This window comes from Portunus trituberculatus, chromosome 5, assembly GCF_017591435.1.
Source record: "Portunus trituberculatus isolate SZX2019 chromosome 5, ASM1759143v1, whole genome shotgun sequence".
Lineage (NCBI taxonomy): Eukaryota > Metazoa > Arthropoda > Malacostraca > Decapoda > Portunidae > Portunus > Portunus trituberculatus.
In genome coordinates this window covers 2,551,789-2,574,017 of record NC_059259.1, presented here as the reverse complement: position 1 = coordinate 2,574,017, position 22,229 = coordinate 2,551,789, and the positions used below count along the sequence as shown (strand labels likewise).

The following is a 22,229-nucleotide window of genomic DNA, read 5'->3' as shown; positions in this document are numbered from 1 at the left end:
TCATTAACATAAATAAAAAACATGATGGGACCCAGCACTGACTCTTGTGGAACTCCACGGGTTACCTTCTTCCACTCGGACTTCCTTCCTCTCACCACTGTTCTCATTTCTCTTCCCATTAAGTAATTTTCCATCCATTTTGCTAGTTTATCATTTACTCCTCCAATCATCTTTAGTTTCCACATCAGTCTATTGTGTGGTACTTTATCAAAGGCCTTTCTCAAGTCCAGGTAGATAGCATCCACCCATCCCTTTCTATGTTGTAGTATGTCAGTCACTCTTGAATAAAAACATAATAAATTGGATACACACGATCTTCCTTTTCTGAAACCAAACTGCCTTTCACTCAGAATGTTTTCACTTTCTAGATACTCACTCCACTTAGCTTTGATTACTTCTTCACATACCTTGCACAATATACTAGTCAACGATACTGGTCTATAATTTAGCGGTTCCATTCTACTACCATTCTTATATATAGGCACAATGTCAGCTCTTTTCCACTCTTTCAGGACTAATCCTGTTCATATGGAGGTTTCCACAATATCAAATATGGGGTTCAACAATTGATCTTTACATTCTTTTAGCAAGCTCCCAGATATGCCATCAGGCCCCATTGATTTATTAATATCCAGATTGCTTATAATTTTCCTTACGTCTTCCTTAGTAACCATGATGTCCTGCATTTGCTTTATTTCCGTAGGCCTTCCTCCCATAAAATGCTCCTCCTTTGTAAACACTTTGCAAAAGTTATCTCTCCAGCATCTTCATATACTTCTTCCCCATTTTTTACCTTTTCTATTGCCTCCCTTTTATTTAGTTTTCCATTTATGAATTTGTAAAACATTTTTGGGTCACTATCACAGTTTTCCACCACCCTCTGTTCATATTCCTTCTGTGCTGTTCTCCTTACTTCAACATATCTATTCCTTGCTGTTTTGTAGCCTTCCATTGATAATACATCACTGCTTTTCTTAAGTTTCTTCCATGCCTTTCTTTGTTCTTTTTTGCTTCTTCACAATTTCTATTAAACCACTGTTTATTATTTAAAGTCCCCTTCCTGTAATATGGCACAAACTTTTTCACATCAGAGTTATACAAATCCATAAATTTATCGTACTTCATGAAAGTCCCTTGGGGAAAAGCAATCATGTTGTCCTAAGCTTTGAGCTGGATACAGAATATAGCATGAATAAGATTGTGGAATGCAGGGAGGAAAAATTAAATTATACTAGGGCAAATTATAACCATATAAGGGAGTGTGTGTGTGTGTGTATTTATCTATTTGTTTACCTATTTGTGTATTACAGAGCCCGAGCTAAGCTCTCTGTGTCCTGTCTCCTTGTCTACTCCTGTGTGTGTATTTACCTAGTTGTATTTACCTAGTTGTAGTTTTACAGGGCCTGGGCTTTATGCTCGTGTGGCCCCATCTCCATATCTACACTTATCCAATTTTTCTTTAAAACTATGTACACTCTTTGCTGACACCACTTCCTCACTCAAAGTGTTCCAAGTCTCAACACATCTTTGCGGGAAACTAAATTTTTTAACATTTCTCAGACATCTGAGAGATGTAAAAAAATTTAGTGTGTGTGTGTGTGAGTGTCTATTTACATAGTTGTGTATTACAGGGTTTTAACAGGACTCGTAGTGATGATCTGTCTCCATATCTACTTTTATCCAACTTTCCCTTAAATATATATGCACAATTTCTGCTTTTTCTTTTAGCAGTACAATATATCAACCATTCCATGTGGAATTTTAAACTTTTTCAATGTTTCTTAAACATTGACTCTTAATCTTCTTGGAATGTCCTCTCATCCATATATCTCCATCTTCTTTCAATTATACCAGATCTTGTCTGTCTATGTTTTCCATATGGTTTACATTGTTATTAGATCTCCTCTCTCCCGTCTATCTTTCACAGTTGGTAGTCTTATTTTGTTCTGTCTTTTTTCATAGGTAAGGTCCATCATCTCTGTCACCATCTTTGTAGTTGTCCTTTGAATTCTTTCTAATTTACTTATATCTTTATGCATACGTGAAGACCACGACACTGCTGCATATTCGTCCGAGTCTTATCATAGTGGTTAAGATTTTTCCATCATACTCTTATCCATTTAATTAAATGCTACCCTGATATTTGTTAGTGTCTTATATGTTGAAATAAATAACCCACTTATGTCTTTCTGGGGTCAGGGTGTCATAGCATAACATAACATAAATAATAGGATAACAAAGGGTCACCAGGGCCCATCTAGGTTATCCTGTATCAGTCGCACAGCGACCTCGTCATCAGTACTTAAAGATACACTTACAAGTACACAATACATTATATACTAATTCTAAATATTTGGCCCATTAACAGGGCTAAGTCCTGCAGCGAATTCCTCTACAATCTGTGATCCCCATACATGAGGATCATGTCTTGTTTAACTATAGTAAATTTCTTATAAAAAACTATCATGCTGCACTATACATAATTATAAATCTAATAAATTTAAGTGCTTATCTAATCTGTTTTCAAACATTGTCAAACTAGTGCTATTTACAACCCTCTCTGGCAATGCATTCCAGAAGTCTACCACCCTATGACTAAAGAAATATTTTCTTATATCTAACCAGCAGCCTTGCTTTCTAATCTTCCTGCCATGATTTCTAGTCCTACTTCCCTCCTCTAAGGTAAAGAAAGATCTCACATCTATGTAGTTTGTATCTGAGAACATTTTAAATAACTCTATCATATCTCCTCTTATACATCTCCTCTCAAATGAAAACATGTTTAATTCCTTTAATCTATCTCTATACTCCAGGCACTTTAATGCTGGTATCATCCTAGTTGCTCTTCTCTGAACTGCTTCTAACATGTTGATATCCTGCCTATAATGGGGTGACCAGGCCTGTATGCAATACTCTAAATGGGGCCTAACATAGAATTATATAAGCTACGCACCACTTCCTTACTTTTATAACTAACATTTCTATTTATAAAACCCAGGATCCTATTTGCCCTATTTCTTGCTTCTAAACATTGTTTTGAAAATTTCATAGTCCTGTCTATCACTACTCCTAAATCCTTTCCCTCCTCTACTGCCTCTAGCCAACATCCCTCCATCTCATAGCTAAAGTTTGTTTTGTCTTTACCTAAATGCATAACCTGACACTTTTTAGAATTAAACTCCATCTGCCACCTGTCTCCATGCTATCAGCCTGTCCAGGTCTTGTTGTATTCTGTAATTGTCCTTTTCACCCTGTACTGCACATGCTATCTTAGTATCATCTGCAAACTTTGATACTTTGCTACTAATTCCTATATCTAAATCGTTAATGTACACCAAGAAAAGAAGAGGTCCTAGCACTGATCCTTGGGGTACCCCACTAACCACTTCCTTCCACTCAGACATTGCCCCATTTAATACTACTCTGTTTCCTATCAGAAAGCCATTCACTAATCCAATCAACTAACCTACCCCCTATCCCATGTATAGTCTCAATTTGTACACTAGCCTCCTATGCGGTACCTTATCAAACGCCTTGCTAAAATCTAGATATATAACATCTATGCTATTTCCATCATCTAACTCCTTGGTAATATATTCTAAGATATCGAGCAAATGTGTAAGACAGGACCTCCCTGATCTAAAGCCATGTTGGGTATCTCTAATTAATCTATTCTCATTTAAATGCTCCCAAATACTACCTTTAATGATTTTCTCTTGTATTTTACATAATATACTAGTTAAACTGATCGGTCTATAATTATTCACATCATCCTTCCTACCTTTTTTAAATATTGGTGTAACATTAGCTAACTTCCAGTCCTGAGGTATCTCAGCAAACCTAAGTGATCTTTCAAAGATTAACTTAAGTGCTTCAGAAATACTGTCTACACCCTCCTTAATTACTCTGGCATGTAGCTCATCAGGACCACTAGCTTTCCTATCGTCTAGTTCAAGAATAAATTTCCTAATAATTCCTGGTTTTATATCAATATTTTCTAAAGCTCTTAAACTACTCGTCGCAGTTTGTAACAGGATTTTCTATTCTTTCCCTTGTAAATACTGAAGAAAATTGTTCATTCAATAATTCTACTATGTCTTCATTTTGATCCACTACTACACCATCTTTTCTGAGTGGTCCAATCCTATCCTTATTTCTTTTATCACTGACCTTGTAATAACTATATAATTTTTTGGGTTCTTTACTCCCAGCTCTAGCTAGTTTTATCTCTGCCTGCCTTTTACTTTTTTTTTATAACCTTACTCAAATCATCCCTGACCTGTCTGTACCTAATCAAATCTACATCTTTCCCACTTTTCTGCAACTCTCTATATGCCCTCTTCTCTCTGATCTGTCTACCTATCTTGTGAGTCCACCATAATGGCTTCCTGTTTCTCTGCCTTATATCTTTGTAAGGGATACACTGCATCACTATACCCTTGTATAACCACTCCTAGGTCTTTCTCTTCCTTCCTCTTATTTATAATCTCTTCTCCCATTTTGTAGTTCTTCTGTAACCTTTACCCAATTCCATCATATGGCATTTCTTACCTTAGCATTAAATTCTAATTTCTACTTTTGTAGTTTCTACTTTTGGTTCCACTCCCTAATCTTGCCAATATTTCTTTGTAATTTCATACAGTCCTCATTGTTATTTATTACTCTTAATAGTTTCACATCATCTGCAAACAAAATTATGTTGCTATTCAAACCCTCCTGTACATCATTAATGTATATTTGGAACATTATTGTTGCCAGCACTGATCCCTGTGTTATGCTATTAGCTACTGTCCTCCAGCTTGATGAGATGTGTTTTCCCACAGTCCTCATTTTCTCTTTCTGTTAAATAGTCCTTCATCCAGCATAAGATATTAACGTGTATTCTTCCTATATGTTCTATTTTCCATAAGTATTTTATGGGGTACTCTGTCAAATGCCTTTTTGATATACAAATACGCTGTGTCGACATCCATCTCTTCCTTGTACCTTATCTATTATTCTTGTATAGAAACTTTGTAAATTTGTTATATACGATCTTCCTTTTCTGAAACCAGATTGGAAGTTATTTATGATTTCATTTTCCTCCAGATATTCCACCCATTTTTCCTTAATTACAATTTTACAGATCTTTCCCACAACACAAGTCAGTGACACTGGTCTACAATTATGAGCTCATTTTTCTTTTCCTCCTTTTCTGTAAAGGAACTATATTTGCTCTGTTCCACTCCCTTGGTACTCTCCCTTCCATCAAGGAGGTCTTCTATTACTTTTTTCCCATTTCCATTACGTACATTGCATTTCTTGGTACTTGATTCTAATTTCCACTTTTGGTTCTAATCCTAGATCTTATCAATATCTTTCTGCAATTCCATACAGTCCCTGATGTTCCTTATTACCTACACTCAAAAGTTTTGCATCGTCTGCAAACAAATTTATGTAGCTACTCAAACCTTCTTGTGTATAGTTGATATATACTTGGAACATAATTGGTGTCAACACTGAACCTTGTGGTATGCCACTAGCAACTGTGCTTCAACTTGATGGAGTGTCTCTTATCATTGTCCTCATTTCCCTATCTGTTAACTAGTCCATCATCCTGTTTAAAATATTTCCCTTTATTCTTCCAACATGTTGTTTTATTTCCGATAGGAGTCTTTTATGTGGTCTTCTATCAAAAGCCTTTTTTTTTAATATCCAAATACACCATGTCAACCCATCCATCTCTCCTTTGTACTTCATTTATTACTATTGTATAAAAGCTTCTTCCTTTTCTAAAACAAAATTGGGTGTTATTTTATTATTTCATTTTCCTCCAGATATTCTTACCATTTTTCTTTAATTACAATTTCACAGATCTTTCTCACAACACTAGTCAATGACACTGGTCTATAATTTAGGGACTGTCTTTTTTCCTCCTTTGTATATCAAGATTATATTTGCTCTTTTCCATTCCCTTGGTGCTTTCCCTACCTTTATAGAGCTGTTGATCACATCCCAGATCGATTCCACCAGTTGTTCTCTACATTCTCTCAGTCGCCATCCTGACACTCCATCTGGCCCCATTGTCTTTCTTACACTCATCTTTTTCTAGTGATTTGCTTATTTTCTGTTTATGCACCACAATGATTCGTAATCCTTCATGTGTTGCTTGGTTGTTTGGTCCTGTGAACTCTCCCTCTTTATTAGATACTGACTTAAAGCTCTCATTCATAAGTTCATTAATTTCTTCCATTGTTTTATATATTATATTTTCCCTAATTAATGTAGTGATGGTCTCTCTGGTTGTCAGTTTTTCATTTATATACTTAGTGAAAAGCTTGGGTTCCTCTTCACTACATCCTTTTCAAAGTTTCTCTTTTCTCTCCTTCTTATTCTAATATATTTGTTTCATGCCTTTTTTTATTGCCACCTATTTACTTTATTTCGTTGCTTCCTTAATTTTTTCCAAGCTGCATCCTTACACTTTTTAGCTTTTGCACATATAGCATTATATCATGTGTGTTTTCTCTCTTTTACTCTGTATTCAGGAATATATCTCTTAACCCCCTCATTTTACTTGTCTAGGAATATTTCATACTTCTCTTAGAGTTAGACTGTCTTGCCTTGAATGGCTTCCTTCCAATCAACATTACCAAAGTAACTTCTAAATCCTTCAAAATTGGTCTTGGCATAATTCTTTCTTTTTTTTTTTTGTGTGTGTGTGTGTGTGTGTGTGTCCCTCATCACATTTCAAAATTTCCTAATCCTCTAATTCAATTTCTATAACCATATGATCTCTTTTTCCCATTGTGTTATGATATTTGATGGTTGGGCAAGGGTCTGTTTTTTTTTTTTTTTTCCAAAATACCAAATCTTTTCCTCTTTACTTTGTATAGTCCTTCACATATTGGTCCAATGTGTTTACCATTGCCAGTTGTAACATTTCTTCCCCCAACATCCAGCATGACTGTTTGCATCCATTTCTTCCCAGTGTACACGTTTGCTGTTTAGATCTCCCACAAGCAACACTCTTCTGTCCTTCTTTAACTTGTTATCCAGGCAATCTGCATTTTTTTGTGTATGTGAAGCCTCCATGTATTAGTCTTCGGTGGCACATATGCTACTATAATATTCCTCCTTTCCCTCCCATTGGTCCTAATTGTTATGTTTAAAAGTTAAAACCTCTGCCAATCCATTACCATGCTGTACTTCCTCCATGTATATATCATCTCGAGTCATTATCAATACTCCTCCTCCTGCTTTTCCCCTTCTATCTCTCTTACAAACATTGTATCCCTGTTCTTTTAAGTTTATTTGGACGTCTTCACTTAACTTTGTTTCTGTTATACATGCCACATCCAGTTCTTTTTCCAGTATATAATCTGTCTCTTCAAACCTTCCGAATATAAATCCACCCATGTTTGTGTACATGACTCTTGATGTTTTCCTTTCCCTTCCTGAATATACCATTTCCTCAGCCTCAAGTCTAGCACATTTCAGTAGAATTTCTTCTCATTCTGTCATTCTCTTGTGCTTTTCCTTAGCTTCACTTCTCAGTTCTCTCTTTTTCCCTTTCTTCCTGATTCATATATCTCCTTATCCAGATACTGTTGTATTCTATCTTACCAGCCAGCTTTCCAGCCCTCGCCAATATTTCTTCTACCCCTACTTTTGATTTTATTTTAACTTTTAGTGGTCTTACTATAATTACAAGGTCTGTATATTTCTTTTACTTCTTTTTCAAGACTGTTTTCATCTTAGATTGCTGAGATAATTAGCTTAACCATGTGTGTGTGTGTATTCACCTAGTTGTATTCACCTAGTTGTAATTTTACAGGGCCTGGGTATCATACTCGTGTGGCCCCGTCTCCATATCTACACACATCCAACTTTCCTTTAAAACTATGCACACTCCTCGCTGACACCACCTCCTCACTCAAACCATTCCACACCTCCACACATCTTTGTGGAAACTATATTTTTCACATCCTTCAAGCATATTCCTTGGCTATCTTTTACTATGCGATCTTGTAGTTCTACTTAAGTTTTCCTCTCTCAACATCATTTGCTCATTATCCACTTCATCCAGTCCATTCAACAGTTTATAAACCTGTATTAAATCTCCTCTTTCTCTTCTTTGTTCCAAGGTAGGCAAATTCATTTCTTTTAATCTCTCCTCATAGGTCATTTCTGCCAATTCCGGAACCATTTTTGTTGCCATTCTCTGCAATCTCTCCAACTTCCTTATATGCTTCTTTTTATAAGGGGACCAGACCACTCCAGCATATTCCAATCTTGGTCTAATTACCATACTAATTAATTTCTTCATCATATCTTTATCCATATAATGGAAGGCTAATCCAATATTTTTTATCAAAAGCTTTCTTTAAATCCAAATATACACAGTCCATCCATCCCTCTCTCTCCTGTATTTTGTCAACCACTCTTGAATAAAAGCTCAGTAGATTTGTTACACATGACCTCCCTTTCCTGAAGCCAAATTGATGATCCAATAATAACTTATGATCCTCCAGGAACCGTATCCAATATTTCTTTATCACCCTCTCACAAATCTTACCGACCACACTTGTTAGAGACACAGGTCTATAGTTAAGAGGCTCTTCCTTACTGCCTCCCTTATAAATGGGCACCACTTCAGCTGTCTTCCACTCTACTGGTACTTCCCCTGTTTCTAATGAGCAGCACCTTATAATATCATATAATGGATCAATCAATTCTTCTCTACACTCCTTCAATAATTTTCCTGAAACTTCATCTGGTCCCATCGCTTTATCATCTTTAAGTTCCTCCAACATTTTATATAACTCCTTTTTAGGTATCTTAATGTCCTCCATGTGCACATTTCCTTGTACATTCTGTGGCTTTACAAACATTGTTTCTTTAGTAAATACTTGCTGAAACCTATTATTTAGCAATTCCGCTATATTCTTAGGGTCATCTACTATCCCTTGCTCTCCTTTTAATCTTTCAATGGACTCTCTTTTTAAGTTTACCATTTATGAACCTGTAAAACAATTTTGGATGTTCCTTACTCTTGTCTACAATATCTTTTCAAATTTTCTTTCTTCCTCCTCCTTACCCTCACATACTCATTTCTTGCCACTCTATAATTCTCCTTATTTAGTATATTCCTGCTCTTTTCCATCTTTTCCAAGCCACATCTCTCTTTTCCTTAGCCTTAACACAAGTTGCATTAAACCAATCCTTTCTTCCTTCCTCTCTTGGTTTATACTTTGGTACAAATTTCATAACTCCTTCTTTATAATATTTCATAAAAATCTCATATTTCTTTTGCACTTCTCTGATTTGTAACATCTCCTCCCAATCTAATTTTCTGAAATAATTTTTCAAACTTTCTGTGTCCATCTTTCTATAATTCAATCTACCACTCCTGTATGTCTCGTCCTTCCTTCGCTGTGTTGTTGCTATCTGCATTTCCATAACCACATGATCACTCTTTCCCAAAGGACACTTGTATTGTATATCTCCACATAGGTACACTTCTCTTGTTAACACCAAATCCAGTCTAGCCGGTTCATCATCTCCTCTATATCTAGTATTTTCCTTCACCCTCTGTTCCATCATATTTTCCATCATTAGATTAAGAAATCTCTCTCCCATGCTTCTTCTCCAACACCACTTACTAGATTTTCCCAATCCACCTCCTTACAATTAAAATCTCCTACTAGTATCACCTTTCTTTTTCCAGATAATACACTTTCCAAACTCTGTAAAGTATCCTTGATCATATTGTCGTATTCCTTAATGTCCAAGAATTTGTTTTAGGAGGTACATAGGTCACCATGATTATTAATTCTTTTCCATCACTTTTTATCCTTATGCTTATCACTTCTGCGTTGTTCTTCCCATACCAAACCTTATCCACATTTATTTATTTCTTCGTCATAATCATAACTCCTCCTCCACCTTTACTCTCTATCCTTTCTCCATATATTATATTTATTATCCAAATTTATCTTTGTTTTTTCATGCAATTTTGTCTCAGTCAAACACACTATATCAGGCTTCTCCACCATCATATAGTCTTGCAATTCTAATCTACTTGACAGTATCCCATCTATATTAGTATACATTACGGTCCAACCACTGCTCCCTCTAGGGGTTTCCCCGCATTCCTTCTTTCCACATACCACTTTCTGACTCTCTCTCCTATAACTCTCCAAAAAAACTTTTCTCTTTCCTCCTCAGACCGCTCATCATTTTTCCTTCTCGCCTCTTCCACCAATTCCTTATATCTTCTCCTCTCTTCCTCATTGTGTGTGTGTGTGTGTGTATTTTACCTAGTTGTAGTTTTACAGGACCTGGGCTTTATGCTCGTGTGGCCCCATCTCCATATCTACACTTATCCAATCTTACTTTAAAAGTATGCACACTTGTTGCAGACACTACTTCTTCATTTAAACTGTTCCACGTCTCAATACATCTTTATGGGAAACTATATTTTTTAACATCTCTCAGACATCTTCCTTTTCTCAGCTTTGTACTATGCGATCTTGTGCTTCGGATGTCATATTCTCTCAGGATCAGTTCCTCATTATCCACTTGGTCCATTCCGTTGATCAATTTATAAACTTGTATCAGGTCTCCTCTCTCCCTTCTTTGTTCCAGGGTTGGTAGATCCATAGCCTTTAGTCTCTCCTCATATGTCATCCCTTCAAATTCTGGAATCATTCTTGTAGCCATTTTTTGTAGTCTCTCCAATTTCCTTATGTGTTTCTTTTTATGAGGAGTCCACACTACTCCTGCATATTCCAATCTGGGTCTTATTATAGTACTTTATAAATTTTTTCATTATTTCTTTGTCCATGTAGTGAAATGCTATTCCAATATTCCTTAGCAAATTATATATTTCTCTAAAAATTCTATCAGTATGGCTTACTGGTTGATTGTTTTCTTCCATCGTCACTCCTAAGTCCTTTTCCTTTTTAACTTTCTCCAGTTCTACTCCATCTCCCATCTTATAGATTCCCACATGTCGTCTTTCACTCTTTCCCATTTCCATGACATGGCTTTTGTTCACATTGAATTCCATTTCCCACTTCTTACTCCATTCCCAGATCTTATTTAGGTCTTCTTGCAGTATTTCACAATCCTCCTATTGCTTTATAACTCTGCACAGTTTCGTATCATCTGCAAACAGATTTATGTAGCTGTTCACTCCTTCTGGCATGTCGTTAATATAAATGAGGAAAATTATTGGTGCCAATACTGACCCCTGTGGCACTCCGCTTTCTACTGCTCTCCACTTGGACTTCATATCTTTAACTACCGTCCTTATTTCTCTCCCCCTCAAATAATTTTCTATCCGTCTCAATGTGCTTCCTTTTAAGCCACCCTTCTCCTCTAACTTCCATAGTAATCTTGCATGTGGCACTTTGTTAAACGCCTTTTTTTAAATCCAAATAAATACAGTCAACCCATCCCTCTCTCTCTTGTACTCTATCAACTATTCTAGAATAGAAACTCAATAAATTAGTGTTATGTAATGTATATGTATCTGTGTTGTAATGTACTATGATGTGTGTAGGTGATGGGTTAAATACTTGGGTGTCGTTGGCTCTTACACTTGTACCTAGTTACCTAGTTAATTGCTTGTTATGGGAGGGGAAGTGAGGACGACTGTGACGCGAGGCGTCGGGTCAGTGGGAGAGCAGAAGGCGAGCTGGGTAGTCGCCCCACACCTCTGTACACCAAGGGAATAAAGATCACCGGATTGCTGACTGCTTTTTGCTGAACACCACAAGCTATCTAGGCAGTCATGCCCGAAGACCCGGAAGACGTGAAGGCGAGCCCATCTACACCAACGCCATTTGACGCTAGACTCATCCCGGAGTTCGACGGTACAACAGACGTCGTAGAATGGGTGACAAGGGCCGAGATGTTGTGCGAGCTTCGGGGCGCCACCTTCCAGTCCGTCTTACCGCTGCGCCTGACTGGTGGCGCGTTCGCCGTGTGGTCACAACTCCCTCAAGCCAGCCGCTGTTCTCCAGAAGCCGTGCGTGACGCCTTGTACGCGGTGTTCGCTTTGGACCAGTACGCGGCGTACGAGGCATTCGCTACACGCCGCCTCCGGCCGGGTGAGTCCGCCGACGTCTACCTGGCAGAGCTGCGGAGTTTATCAACTTTGTTTGGGGGAGTCCCGGAGCGTGCCCTCGCCTGTGCCTTCGTGACTGGACTGCCAGATGACATTTGCAGAACAGTTCGCGCTGGATGTAGGGCTGAAGACCTCGACCTGGTTAGTGTGCTGGCCCGGGCTCGTGCTGTACTCTCTGATGAGAGTGTAGCTGCTGGTGTGGCTGCTGGAGCTGTAGTGACACAGGCTCATGGTCAACCAACAACAGTCAGAGAGCAGCTTCATGAGCAACAAGTGAGAGCACCGAGGCGCACTCGTCGTTGCTGGAATTGCAGCCGGCCGGGGCATCTTGCTGCAGCATGCCCGTGGACGGGAAACGACGTAGGAGGGGACGCATCAGCGCCAGCGTTCTCCTCCGGAAACCAGTGAGCGGCGCGTTGCCAGTGGTGCAGCTGTTAGTCAACGGACGTCGTTGTCAAGTGCTCGTTGACACAGGCAGCACCGAGACCATCGTGCACGCTTCGTGTTGCATGCGGTGGCAACCGCGGATCACCAGCGTAACGACCATCAGTGGAGACACGTTCCGGTGTACTGGAGTCGGCGAGGTGTCTGTGGAGACTCCTGCTGGCCTGTGTGCCAGACTCGAAGCACTGGTGGTGAGCCAGCCTCCCCTGGGCGCGGATGTTGTACTTGGCATCGCAGGCATCGAGGCACTTGGTGGAGTCACGGTGAAGTCTGCCTCTGATGTTCAATTCTGCGGCGCTGGACAGCGACGGTTGTGTGGCACCGCTGCCCCTGCGCCATTGGTGGTGGACGCCCCTGACTTCAGCGTGCAGTTCAACACAGTGAGTCGGACGTGGATCGTCACGTGGAAGTGGACGAATGGTGCTGCCCCTGACTGTCTCGGCAACACAGTGGAGCAGTACAACGTGCCCCTTTCCATGCGACAGGCGTTCTGCCAGGAGCTGGAGTCGTGGATTACAAGTGGTTGGCTTGTACCTCACGATGAGCAGCAGCACGGGGCACCTCGGGGGCTTCTACCGCTCATGGCAGTGCGGCAGAACAATGGCGGTAAGGTGCGGCCCGTACTCGATTACCGTGAGCTAAATGATTGCGTGACTGCCTTCACTGCCAACAGCGACGTATGCTCTGACCAACTAAGGAAGTGGCGCCGGCATGGAGAGAACGTGTCCGTCCTTGACCTACGCAAGGCATATCTACAGGTGCGTGTAGATCAGCAGTTGTGGCCTTTCCAGACCGTGATGGTGAGAGGTCGGCGGTACTGCTTAACGCGCCTTGGATTTGGCCTCAACATCGCTCCACAAGTTATGATAGCAGTTGTCAAGACCATCCTGGCTCAAGACTCTAAGATCGAACAAGCAGTTTTGCCGTACGTAGACGACCTGCTCGTGAATGAAGACCTGGTCAGTGCAGAACAGGTTGCTGCATACTTCGCGAGTTACGGGCTGGAGTGTAAACAGCCAGTCCATGTGGCGGACGGGGCACGCTTGCTGGGTCTACGCGTACGTCTGGTGAACGGGGAACTGCAATGGACGCGAGACAACGCAGTTGCTGCGCCACCGAAACAAGTGACCCGCCGTGCAGTGTTTGCGTGGTGCGGGTGACTGATCGCTCATTTGCCGGTGGGCGGCTGGCTGCGACCGGCAGTGGCATGGATAAAACGGCAGGTGAATGCTAGTACCTGGGGCTGGGACGACGTGACGGGGGATGACGCGCTGTGCGAGCAGATGGAGTACGTGTCAAGCAGGCTGTCCAAAGAAGATCCGTGCTGTGGGCAATGGTGCGTGCATGGAGACCAGGCAGTGGTGTGGACCGACGCCAGCTCTATCGCTGCTGGTGTTGTTGTGGAAACACCGCAAGGAGCTGCCATCGAGGACGCATGCTGGATTAGAAGAGATGAGAGCTCCCACATTAACATGGCTGAGCTGGACGCAGCAGTTCGTGGCGTCAATCTGGCCATCGCGTGGGGCATGCGAACCATCGATCTGCGAACAGACTCTGCGACTGTCTACCGCTGGATTGACGATGCGCTGAGTGGCCGGGCACGCCTTCGCACCAAGGCTCATGGGGAGATGCTGATTCGCCGTCGGGTAGATGTCATCCGGCAGCTGGTGACGGAACTTGAGCTGGTCATGTCTGTGACACTCGTACGCTCCTCAGAGAACCGCGCCGACGCCCTCACGCGAGTCCCAGGGAGTGGTGCGAGGTGACAAAGACGGATCGGCAGTGAGTGTAGCAGTGGTAGCAGCAGCATCAGCAGCTAGCAGTCGGGATAGCAGCGTGGCGAGTGTCGCTGACGTTCACATACGTGCTGGCCATCCCGGCGTGCGACGCACACTCTTCTTTGCACGACGTGACATCTCACGAGCAGTGCTGAAGCACGTGCTACTGTGCGGCAGTGTGAGGTGTGCCGCAAGATCGACCCAGCGCCGGCGAAGTGGCAGCACGTGTCATTGAGTGTGACTGAGACGTAGTGGCGTCTGGTGACAGATGTTACCCACTACCTCGGTAGCGCCTACCTGTCCCTTGTTGACTGCGGGCCGTCTCGGTTCGCTGTGTGGCGGCACTTACGTCGTCCAGATGCGGACACCATCGTCAGTCACCTGGAACATGTCTTCTGCGAGCGAGGAGCGCCGCGGAACTGCTCTGTGACAACGACACTGTCTTCCGAGGCCAGCGATTTGCAGCTTTCGCGGCACGCTGGGGCGTGTCGCTGCGCTTCAGAGGGGCATACGCACCGTCTGGTAACGGCATCGTGGAAAGGCACCATCGCACGGTGAAGGTGATAGCAGCGAGGAAGGGCTGCTCCGTTGCTGAGGCAGTCCACCTGTACAACGTGACGCCCGGACAAACTGTGGCATCAGCTCCCGTGAGTGGTATTTACCGGTACCGAGTACGAGACTGCGTGCGGCACGATCAGGTACAGCATGCCGTTCACACCTCCCCTGATGTTGCAAGGAAGAACTACACGGTTGACGATGCAGTGTGGGTTCGAGGCGGGCGAGCGCTGCACCTCAGCATCGCAGCCCGGCGTCGTCACCAGGGTGAACTCGCCGCAGGTGGTAGAGGTTGATGGAGTCCCACGACACATCAGGGACTTGAGACACCGCAGCAGCCTCTCAGTGAACGAAGCTGGCACTCCAGATGAACCGGGAGTAGAAGATGAACCCCCGCTTCATGTTGACGCGCAAAGCCAGCTGCTGCAGCCACAGGTGGCTGAACCCCCACCTGAGGCACCACGAAGCCGTGCTTGAAGGAGTACCCGTGAGCGGCACCCTCCGCAGCGATATTGTTGTGATCCTGGAGATCAGGGGGGTGTGTAATGTAATGTATATGTATCTGTGTTGTAATGTACTATGATGTGTGTAGGTGATGGGTTAAATACTTGGGTGTCGTTGGCTCTTACACTTGTACCTAGTTACCTAGTTAATTGCTTGTTATGGGAGGGGAAGTGAGGACGACTGTGACGCGAGGCGTCGGGTCAGTGGGAGAGCAGAAGGCGAGCTGGGTAGTCGCCCCACACCTCTGTACACCAAAGGAATAAAGATCACCGGATTGCTGACTGCTTTTTGCTGAACACCACAATTAGTTACGCACGACCGTCTTTTTCTAAAACCAAATTGGCTATTTGATATTAATTTGTTGTCTCCAAGGAATTCGATCCATTGTTTCTTTATTATTCTTTCACACATCTTGCATATTACGCTAGTTAGTGATACTGGTCTGTAATTTAAAGGTTCTTCCTTCCTTCCGCTCTTATATATGGGAACCACCTCAGCTCTCTTCCATTCTACTGGTACTGTTCCATTTTCTATTGAACATTTTATGATGTTGTATATAGGACTTGCCAGTTCTTCCCTATATTCTTTCAGTATTCTGCCTGAAACTTCATCTGGTCCCATTGCCTTCTCTTCATCCAGTTCATTAATTAACTTTTATTTCAAGCTTGGTTACTTTAATCTCTTTTGTATAGATTGTCTCTCTATTACTCTGTGGCCTTTCAAATTTGGATTCCTTAGTAAAGACCTCCTGGGATTTATTACAGTATTTAATAGTTCTGCCATACTTTTTGGGTCTTCCACCATCCCGTTCTCTCCTTTTAACCTTTCTGTTGTTTCTCTTTGCCTAATTTTTCCATTTATGAATATAGAACAATTTTGGTTGTTCCTTACATTTTTCGACAATGTCTTTTACGAAGTTCTTTTCCTCTTCCTTCCTCACTTTAACATATTCATTTCTTGCTGCCTTGAAGTTTTCCTTATTTGCTGGATTTTTATTTCTCCTCCATCTTTTCCATGCTCCATCTCTTTCTCCGTTGCCCTAGCATACCTTGCATTAAACCAATCTTTCTTTCCTTCTTCTTTAGGTCTATATTTTGGGACATATTTCCTGACTCCTGTTTTGTATATTTTCAAAAATAAGTTATATTTCTCTTGTCTCTCTCGTCTCTGAGTTTTCCATCTCCTCCCAGTTTACATTTTTAAAATAGTTCTTGAGATTCTCAATATCAGCCTTTCTGTAATTTAATCGGTCTCCTTTGTATGAATCGTCTCTATCTTCCTTTCCCTCTTCTATATCTATTTCTAATATTACCTGGTCACTCTTTCCCAATATCATCATTAATTTGTATACCCCCTGTAAAAACTAGGTCCAATCTCGCCAGCTCGTCGTTTACTCTGAATCTTGTGCATTCCTTTACTCTCTGGTCCATCATATTGTCTATCATTAGGTTCAAGAATCTTTCTCCCCAGGTTTCTTCCCCCATACCACTTTCATAATTTTCCCAGTCCACTTTTTTACAATTGAAATCTACTAATATCACTTTTCTCCTTTCTTTAACGATTCTCGTTAGACTCCTTATTGTGTCATCTATCATGTCTTTATATTCTTGATTGGTCCATGAATTTGTTTTTGGTGGCACATATGTTACAATGATTGTTAACTCTTTTTTTATTAATATGCATCTTAACATACAATACTTCTGCTTTTCCTTCCCCACATTCCACTTGGTTTATCACTATCTCCTTCCTTAACATAATCATGACTCCTCCTCCTTCTTTACCCACTCTGTCTCTCCTCCATACATTATACCTATTATTCAAATCTATTTTGATTGCCTTATTTAGTTTTGTTTCAGCCAGGCATACAGTATCTGGATTTTCTTTCTTTATGTAATCTCTTAATTCTAGTTTACTTAATGAAACCCCGTCTATGTTCGTATACATCATTTTTAGTCTTTTGCCTTTATCATTTTTAGTTAAACTTGTTCCACTTTTTCTCTTCCTTCTCGTTTATATACCATTTCCTTATCCTGTCTCCTAGAATTCTCCAAAAATGCCTTTTTCCTCTTCTGACCTTTCATTATTCTTTTCCTCACTGCTGCTGCCAGTTCATTGTATCTCTTCCTTTCTTCCTCATTTCTATTTTTCTTTATATAGATATCCTTGCAGCCTTCTGTTTCTCTAAGTTTTGTTGTTCTATATAATATTTCTTCTGTTGCTGCTTGTGATTTTAGTAGTATTTTAATTGGTCTCGTTTTTCCTTCTTGATATGGTCCCATTCTGTTTATTTCTTCTATTTCTTCTTCCAATTTCTGCCTATCTTCGTTGTTTAGATTCTTCAGTAGGTCTTTGACTGATTTCATTTCTTCTTTTTCTCTTTTTGGTCTCTATTTTATATTTTTATCTTTTATTCCAAATACGACTACACTCTTCTTTTTTTCTGCAATTTCTCTAACAAAATTTTCTTTTGTCTTGACTCCTATCATTTTGCTTGTCATATTTTCTTCTTTTTCTTTAAGTTGTTCTTGAATTACCTCCTGAAAATCAGCCTTATCTTTCCTATCTTGAACTCTCCATGCTTGTACTTCTTTTTTAATCACGTTCTGTACTCTTTCCTCTTCCTTGTTTACTAGATCTTTCAGCTTCTCTTTTTCTTTCTCGGCTTTACCAAGTCCTTCTTCCATCTGTTTTTTGTAGTTAGCTACTTCCTTTTTTAGTTCTTCGTTTTCCGCTCTTATCCTAGCTTCGTTTTCTTCCACTTTTTTTTTTATCCTTTCTCACAGTTTTATAAACTCTTTATCTTGTTCTTCATTCACTTTCATTTCCATATTCTCCTTTATCAATTTATCTAGTTTATATTCAATATTTGACACTCTCTTTAGTAGAAGCCTTCGAATACACGTTCACCCTCACCAGCATAGTCATCATCAGCTTTCATTCCTTCTCTAGTCTCATGTCTGTATTTTGATGGAATCTCTTTTTCACTCATCATTCCTTAATAATTGATTGCATGAAAAAAAAATGAGTCCACACTACCTGCCCAGGCCACTGTAAAAACTGTACAACCAGTATGTAGTGAAGATCAGCTGATTGTCGGAACGGCGCCAGTGCGTCCTTCCTCCACCGTGTCTCGTGTATTTACCTAGTTGTAGTTTTACAGGGCCTGGGCTTTATGCTCGTGTGGTCCCGTCTCCATATCTACACTTATCCAATTTTTCTTTAAAACTATCCACACTCTTTGCTGATACCACTTCCTCACTCAAACTGTTCCAAGTCTCAACACATCTTTGCGGGAAACAAAATTTTTTAACATCTCTCAGACATCGTCCCTTCCTTAGTTTCTTACTATGCGATCTTGTACTTCTAAAGTCATATTCTTCTCTCAGGATCAGTTTCTCATTATCCACTTAATCCATTCCATTAATCAATTCATAAACTTGTATCAGATCCCCTCTCTCTCTTCTCTGCTCCAAGGTTGGTAGATCTATTGCCTTTAGTCTCTCCTCATATGCCATCCCTTTAAATTCTGGAACCATTCTTGTAGCCATTTTTTGTAGTCTCTCTAATTTTCTTATGTGTTTCTTTTATGGGAGTCCACACAACTCCTGCATATTCCAATCTAGGTCTTATTTTAGTACTTATCAATTTCTTCATAATTTCCTTGTCCATATAGTGAAATGCTACTCCAATATTCCTTAGCAAATTATACGTCTCTCTGAAAATTCTATCAATATGGCTTACCGGTTGATTATTTTCTTCCATTGTCACTCCCAAGTCCTTTTCCTTTTTACTTTTCTAGTTCTACTCCATCTCCCATCTTATAGATTCCCACTGGTCGTCTTTCACTTTTTCCCATTTCCATGACATGGCTTTTGTCCACATTGAATTCCATCTCCCATTTTTGCTCCATTTCCAGATCTTGTTTAAGTCTTCCTGTAGTATTTCACAATCCTCTTTTGTTTAATGACTCTGCACAGTTTCGCATCGTCCATAAACAGATTTATGTAGCTGTTCACTCCTCTGGCATGTCATTTATATATACGAGAAAAAGTATTGGTGCCAATACTGACCCCTGTGGCACTCCGCTGTCTACTGTTCTCCACTTGGACTTCATATCTTTAACTATCGTCCTTATTTCTCTCCCCCTTAAGTAATTCTTCATCCATCTCAATGTGCTTCCTTTTAAGCCACCCTTCTCCTCTAACTTCCATAGTAATCTTTCATGTGGCACTTTATCAAAAGCCTTTTTTAGATCTAAATGAATACAGTCAACCCATCCCTCTCTCTCTTGTACTTTATCAACTATTCTAGAGTAGAAACTCATTAAATTTGTCACACATGACCGACCTTTTCTAAAACCAAATTGGCTATTTGATAATATTTTCTTGTCTTCAAGAAACTCGATCCATTGCTTCTTTATTACTTTTTCACACATCTTGCATATTACACTAATTAGTGATACCGGCCTGTAATTTAAAGGTGTGTGTGTGTGTGTGTGTGTGTGTGTGTGTGTGTGTGTGTGTGTGTGTGTGTGTGTGTGTGTGTGTGTGTGTGTGTGTGTGTGTGGGTGTGTGTGTGTCCCAAATGACAGAAGTCAAGACCATCATAAACTAAGGACTCCCTGTATATTATATAGTGGAATTCTTTAACTGAGTAGTACTCTACTGTACCAATGCCCTCATTCCTTTCTCCATGCCTACAGTGTTCATACTTGTACTTGACACGCCGGTACCTTGCTGCTCGCTACAACCCATGTGCAGGCCGGGCTGTGTATCACCAGCTGCTGCACCGCCTGGCCCACTTACACCGCCTGAGTGAGGAGCATGTCAGGCTCTTCCTGGAAGTGAATCCTAAACAAGTGGAGCCGTTGCTAATTGAAATATTTGACCTTAAACAATAGAGAATTTCTTATGTTATCCTTAAACAGTGAAGTTTCAAATTTGACATGGTCAGATTTATTAGTGTAAGCTTTAAGTACCCCATTTAGTTTCCAACATAATTCTTATTTGGGATTAGATTTTGTCCCCAGAATTTTCTCTTTTCTACATAATTTGTCTCAGCAAGTGAACTGCCATATGTCATTTTATATGCTGTCCTTACCAGATAGCAGGATATTAAATGAAGGTGAGCTAATAAGATGTTTCTTTTACTCTTTGTTCTTCATTTGGAAAGATGTGTGGATAAAGCAGATATAGGTTCCATCACTGCTCTCACCTACCTCCAGAACCTATTTGGCTTGCAAAGTGTGCTGAAAGAGATACAGTGATGCTATTAAAAAAATAAAAATAAATTATAATTTTGGAGTAACCAAGACAAAAATATTATAGCACAAGTGAGAGGAGGTTGTCATATGTCTGTTCATTGTGGATATAATAGCAATTGAGGACAGGTACAGGCAACACCACAAGCACCAAATAAAACTTAATTCAGTATAGCCCTGTTGGCTCTTGGTGGAAAGACATAGTCTTATGGAAAATTTTACTACACCTCAGAATCTTAGGTATTTCATAACTAACCATGTATATTCACAATAAGGCCCAACACCATACTGTATACACTTTAACTGGTTATGCCTCTTCATAATAATATTAAACTTAGGCTGTGTTCATACTATGAAAATCAAATTTAATGAATTCTTGGAGAATCTTCATAATTCATAATTTGTGTTGATTTGCCATGTTAATTCCTACTGAACAAACTACTCAAACAAATCAAATTGAATCAACTCATGGAGAATCATGTTGATTGTAAGTCAGTGCTTAACGCAGTCCTATTTTTTTTATCAGTCACAGTGATTCCAAGGAGTGTGAAAACAATGATGCTGGACATCATGATCAATTTAGTTAAAGAGCAATGATCTATAGTATATAATCTTTGTGATCCTATTCACTAAGATCAGGGTGCATTGTTGTTTTTGGTACTGAAATTAAATGCACAGGTGAGTTGTAAGTTTTTATTCATTACAATATTATACATTCTGATCAGCAGAAGCAATGGTCATGACACAGGAGATAAGATACCACTAACAACAATAACCTTTTACTAATATATACAACTAACAATAATCTAATGATATGACAAACTAATAATGCTCACATAATAGAACAGTATTTGTATTATAACCTCCCTAACACTTTCTTTGCAGTCTCTACCTACCTTCATTCATTTCCAGTGGTATATGACAATTTAATTATATATAACAAAACTGGAAATAAACATACATGGCTCCCAAATTGGTAGGCCTAGTTTCATGCACCCATAATCTTTGATGCCTACACCTGTGCCACCTCAGCCACAACAACCCTACTATTCTAGTGGGAATGACTATATCCATTCTCATCAATTCACAGTTCTAGATTCTGATAATTTGACTTAGTGGAAACATTGCCGCTTTAAAGTGACTTGAGGTGACTGATCACCATGAACTGGATCGATTGGACCTGCTTGGTGTGAACATAGCCTAATATTAAGTAAATGAGAAAAATAGAACCATTCATTAGCTCACCTTTTTTTTTTTTTTTTTTTTTTTTCATTATATGATAATGACTTGTGAATTTTTGTTTTAATATATAAACTTAAATAAGCAGAAAAAAAAAAGAACAATAAGGAGCTGATTACTGGTTAATGCCTTTTCCTCTTGTTCTAATGACTGGCATTTGTGAAGCCTTCTTTGGCACAAACTAGTCAACGAATGAAAGACTGTACCTACTGTTTATTTCACAATGATAATAATAATGATAATAATTATTATTGTTGTTATTATTATTATTATTATTATAATTATTATTATTATTGTTATTATTGAATTTATTATTGTTGTCCATTATATATTA

The 22,229-nt window shown here is 39.9% G+C and overlaps 1 protein-coding gene across 1 annotated transcript in view; it reads left to right on the top strand.

Moving 5' to 3' along the window:
- LOC123515952 (nuclear hormone receptor HR96-like) overlaps positions 1–20,529 on the top strand; it is a 194,462-nt gene extending 173,933 nt beyond the window's left edge. The window contains exon 10 of the mRNA XM_045274890.1: positions 20,099–20,529. Within this exon, the coding sequence (XP_045130825.1) occupies positions 20,099–20,296 (198 nt within the window). The 3' untranslated portion in view covers positions 20,297–20,529. The remainder of the gene's footprint in view (positions 1–20,098) is intronic.
- Positions 20,530–22,229: the final 1,700 nt, after the last annotated feature.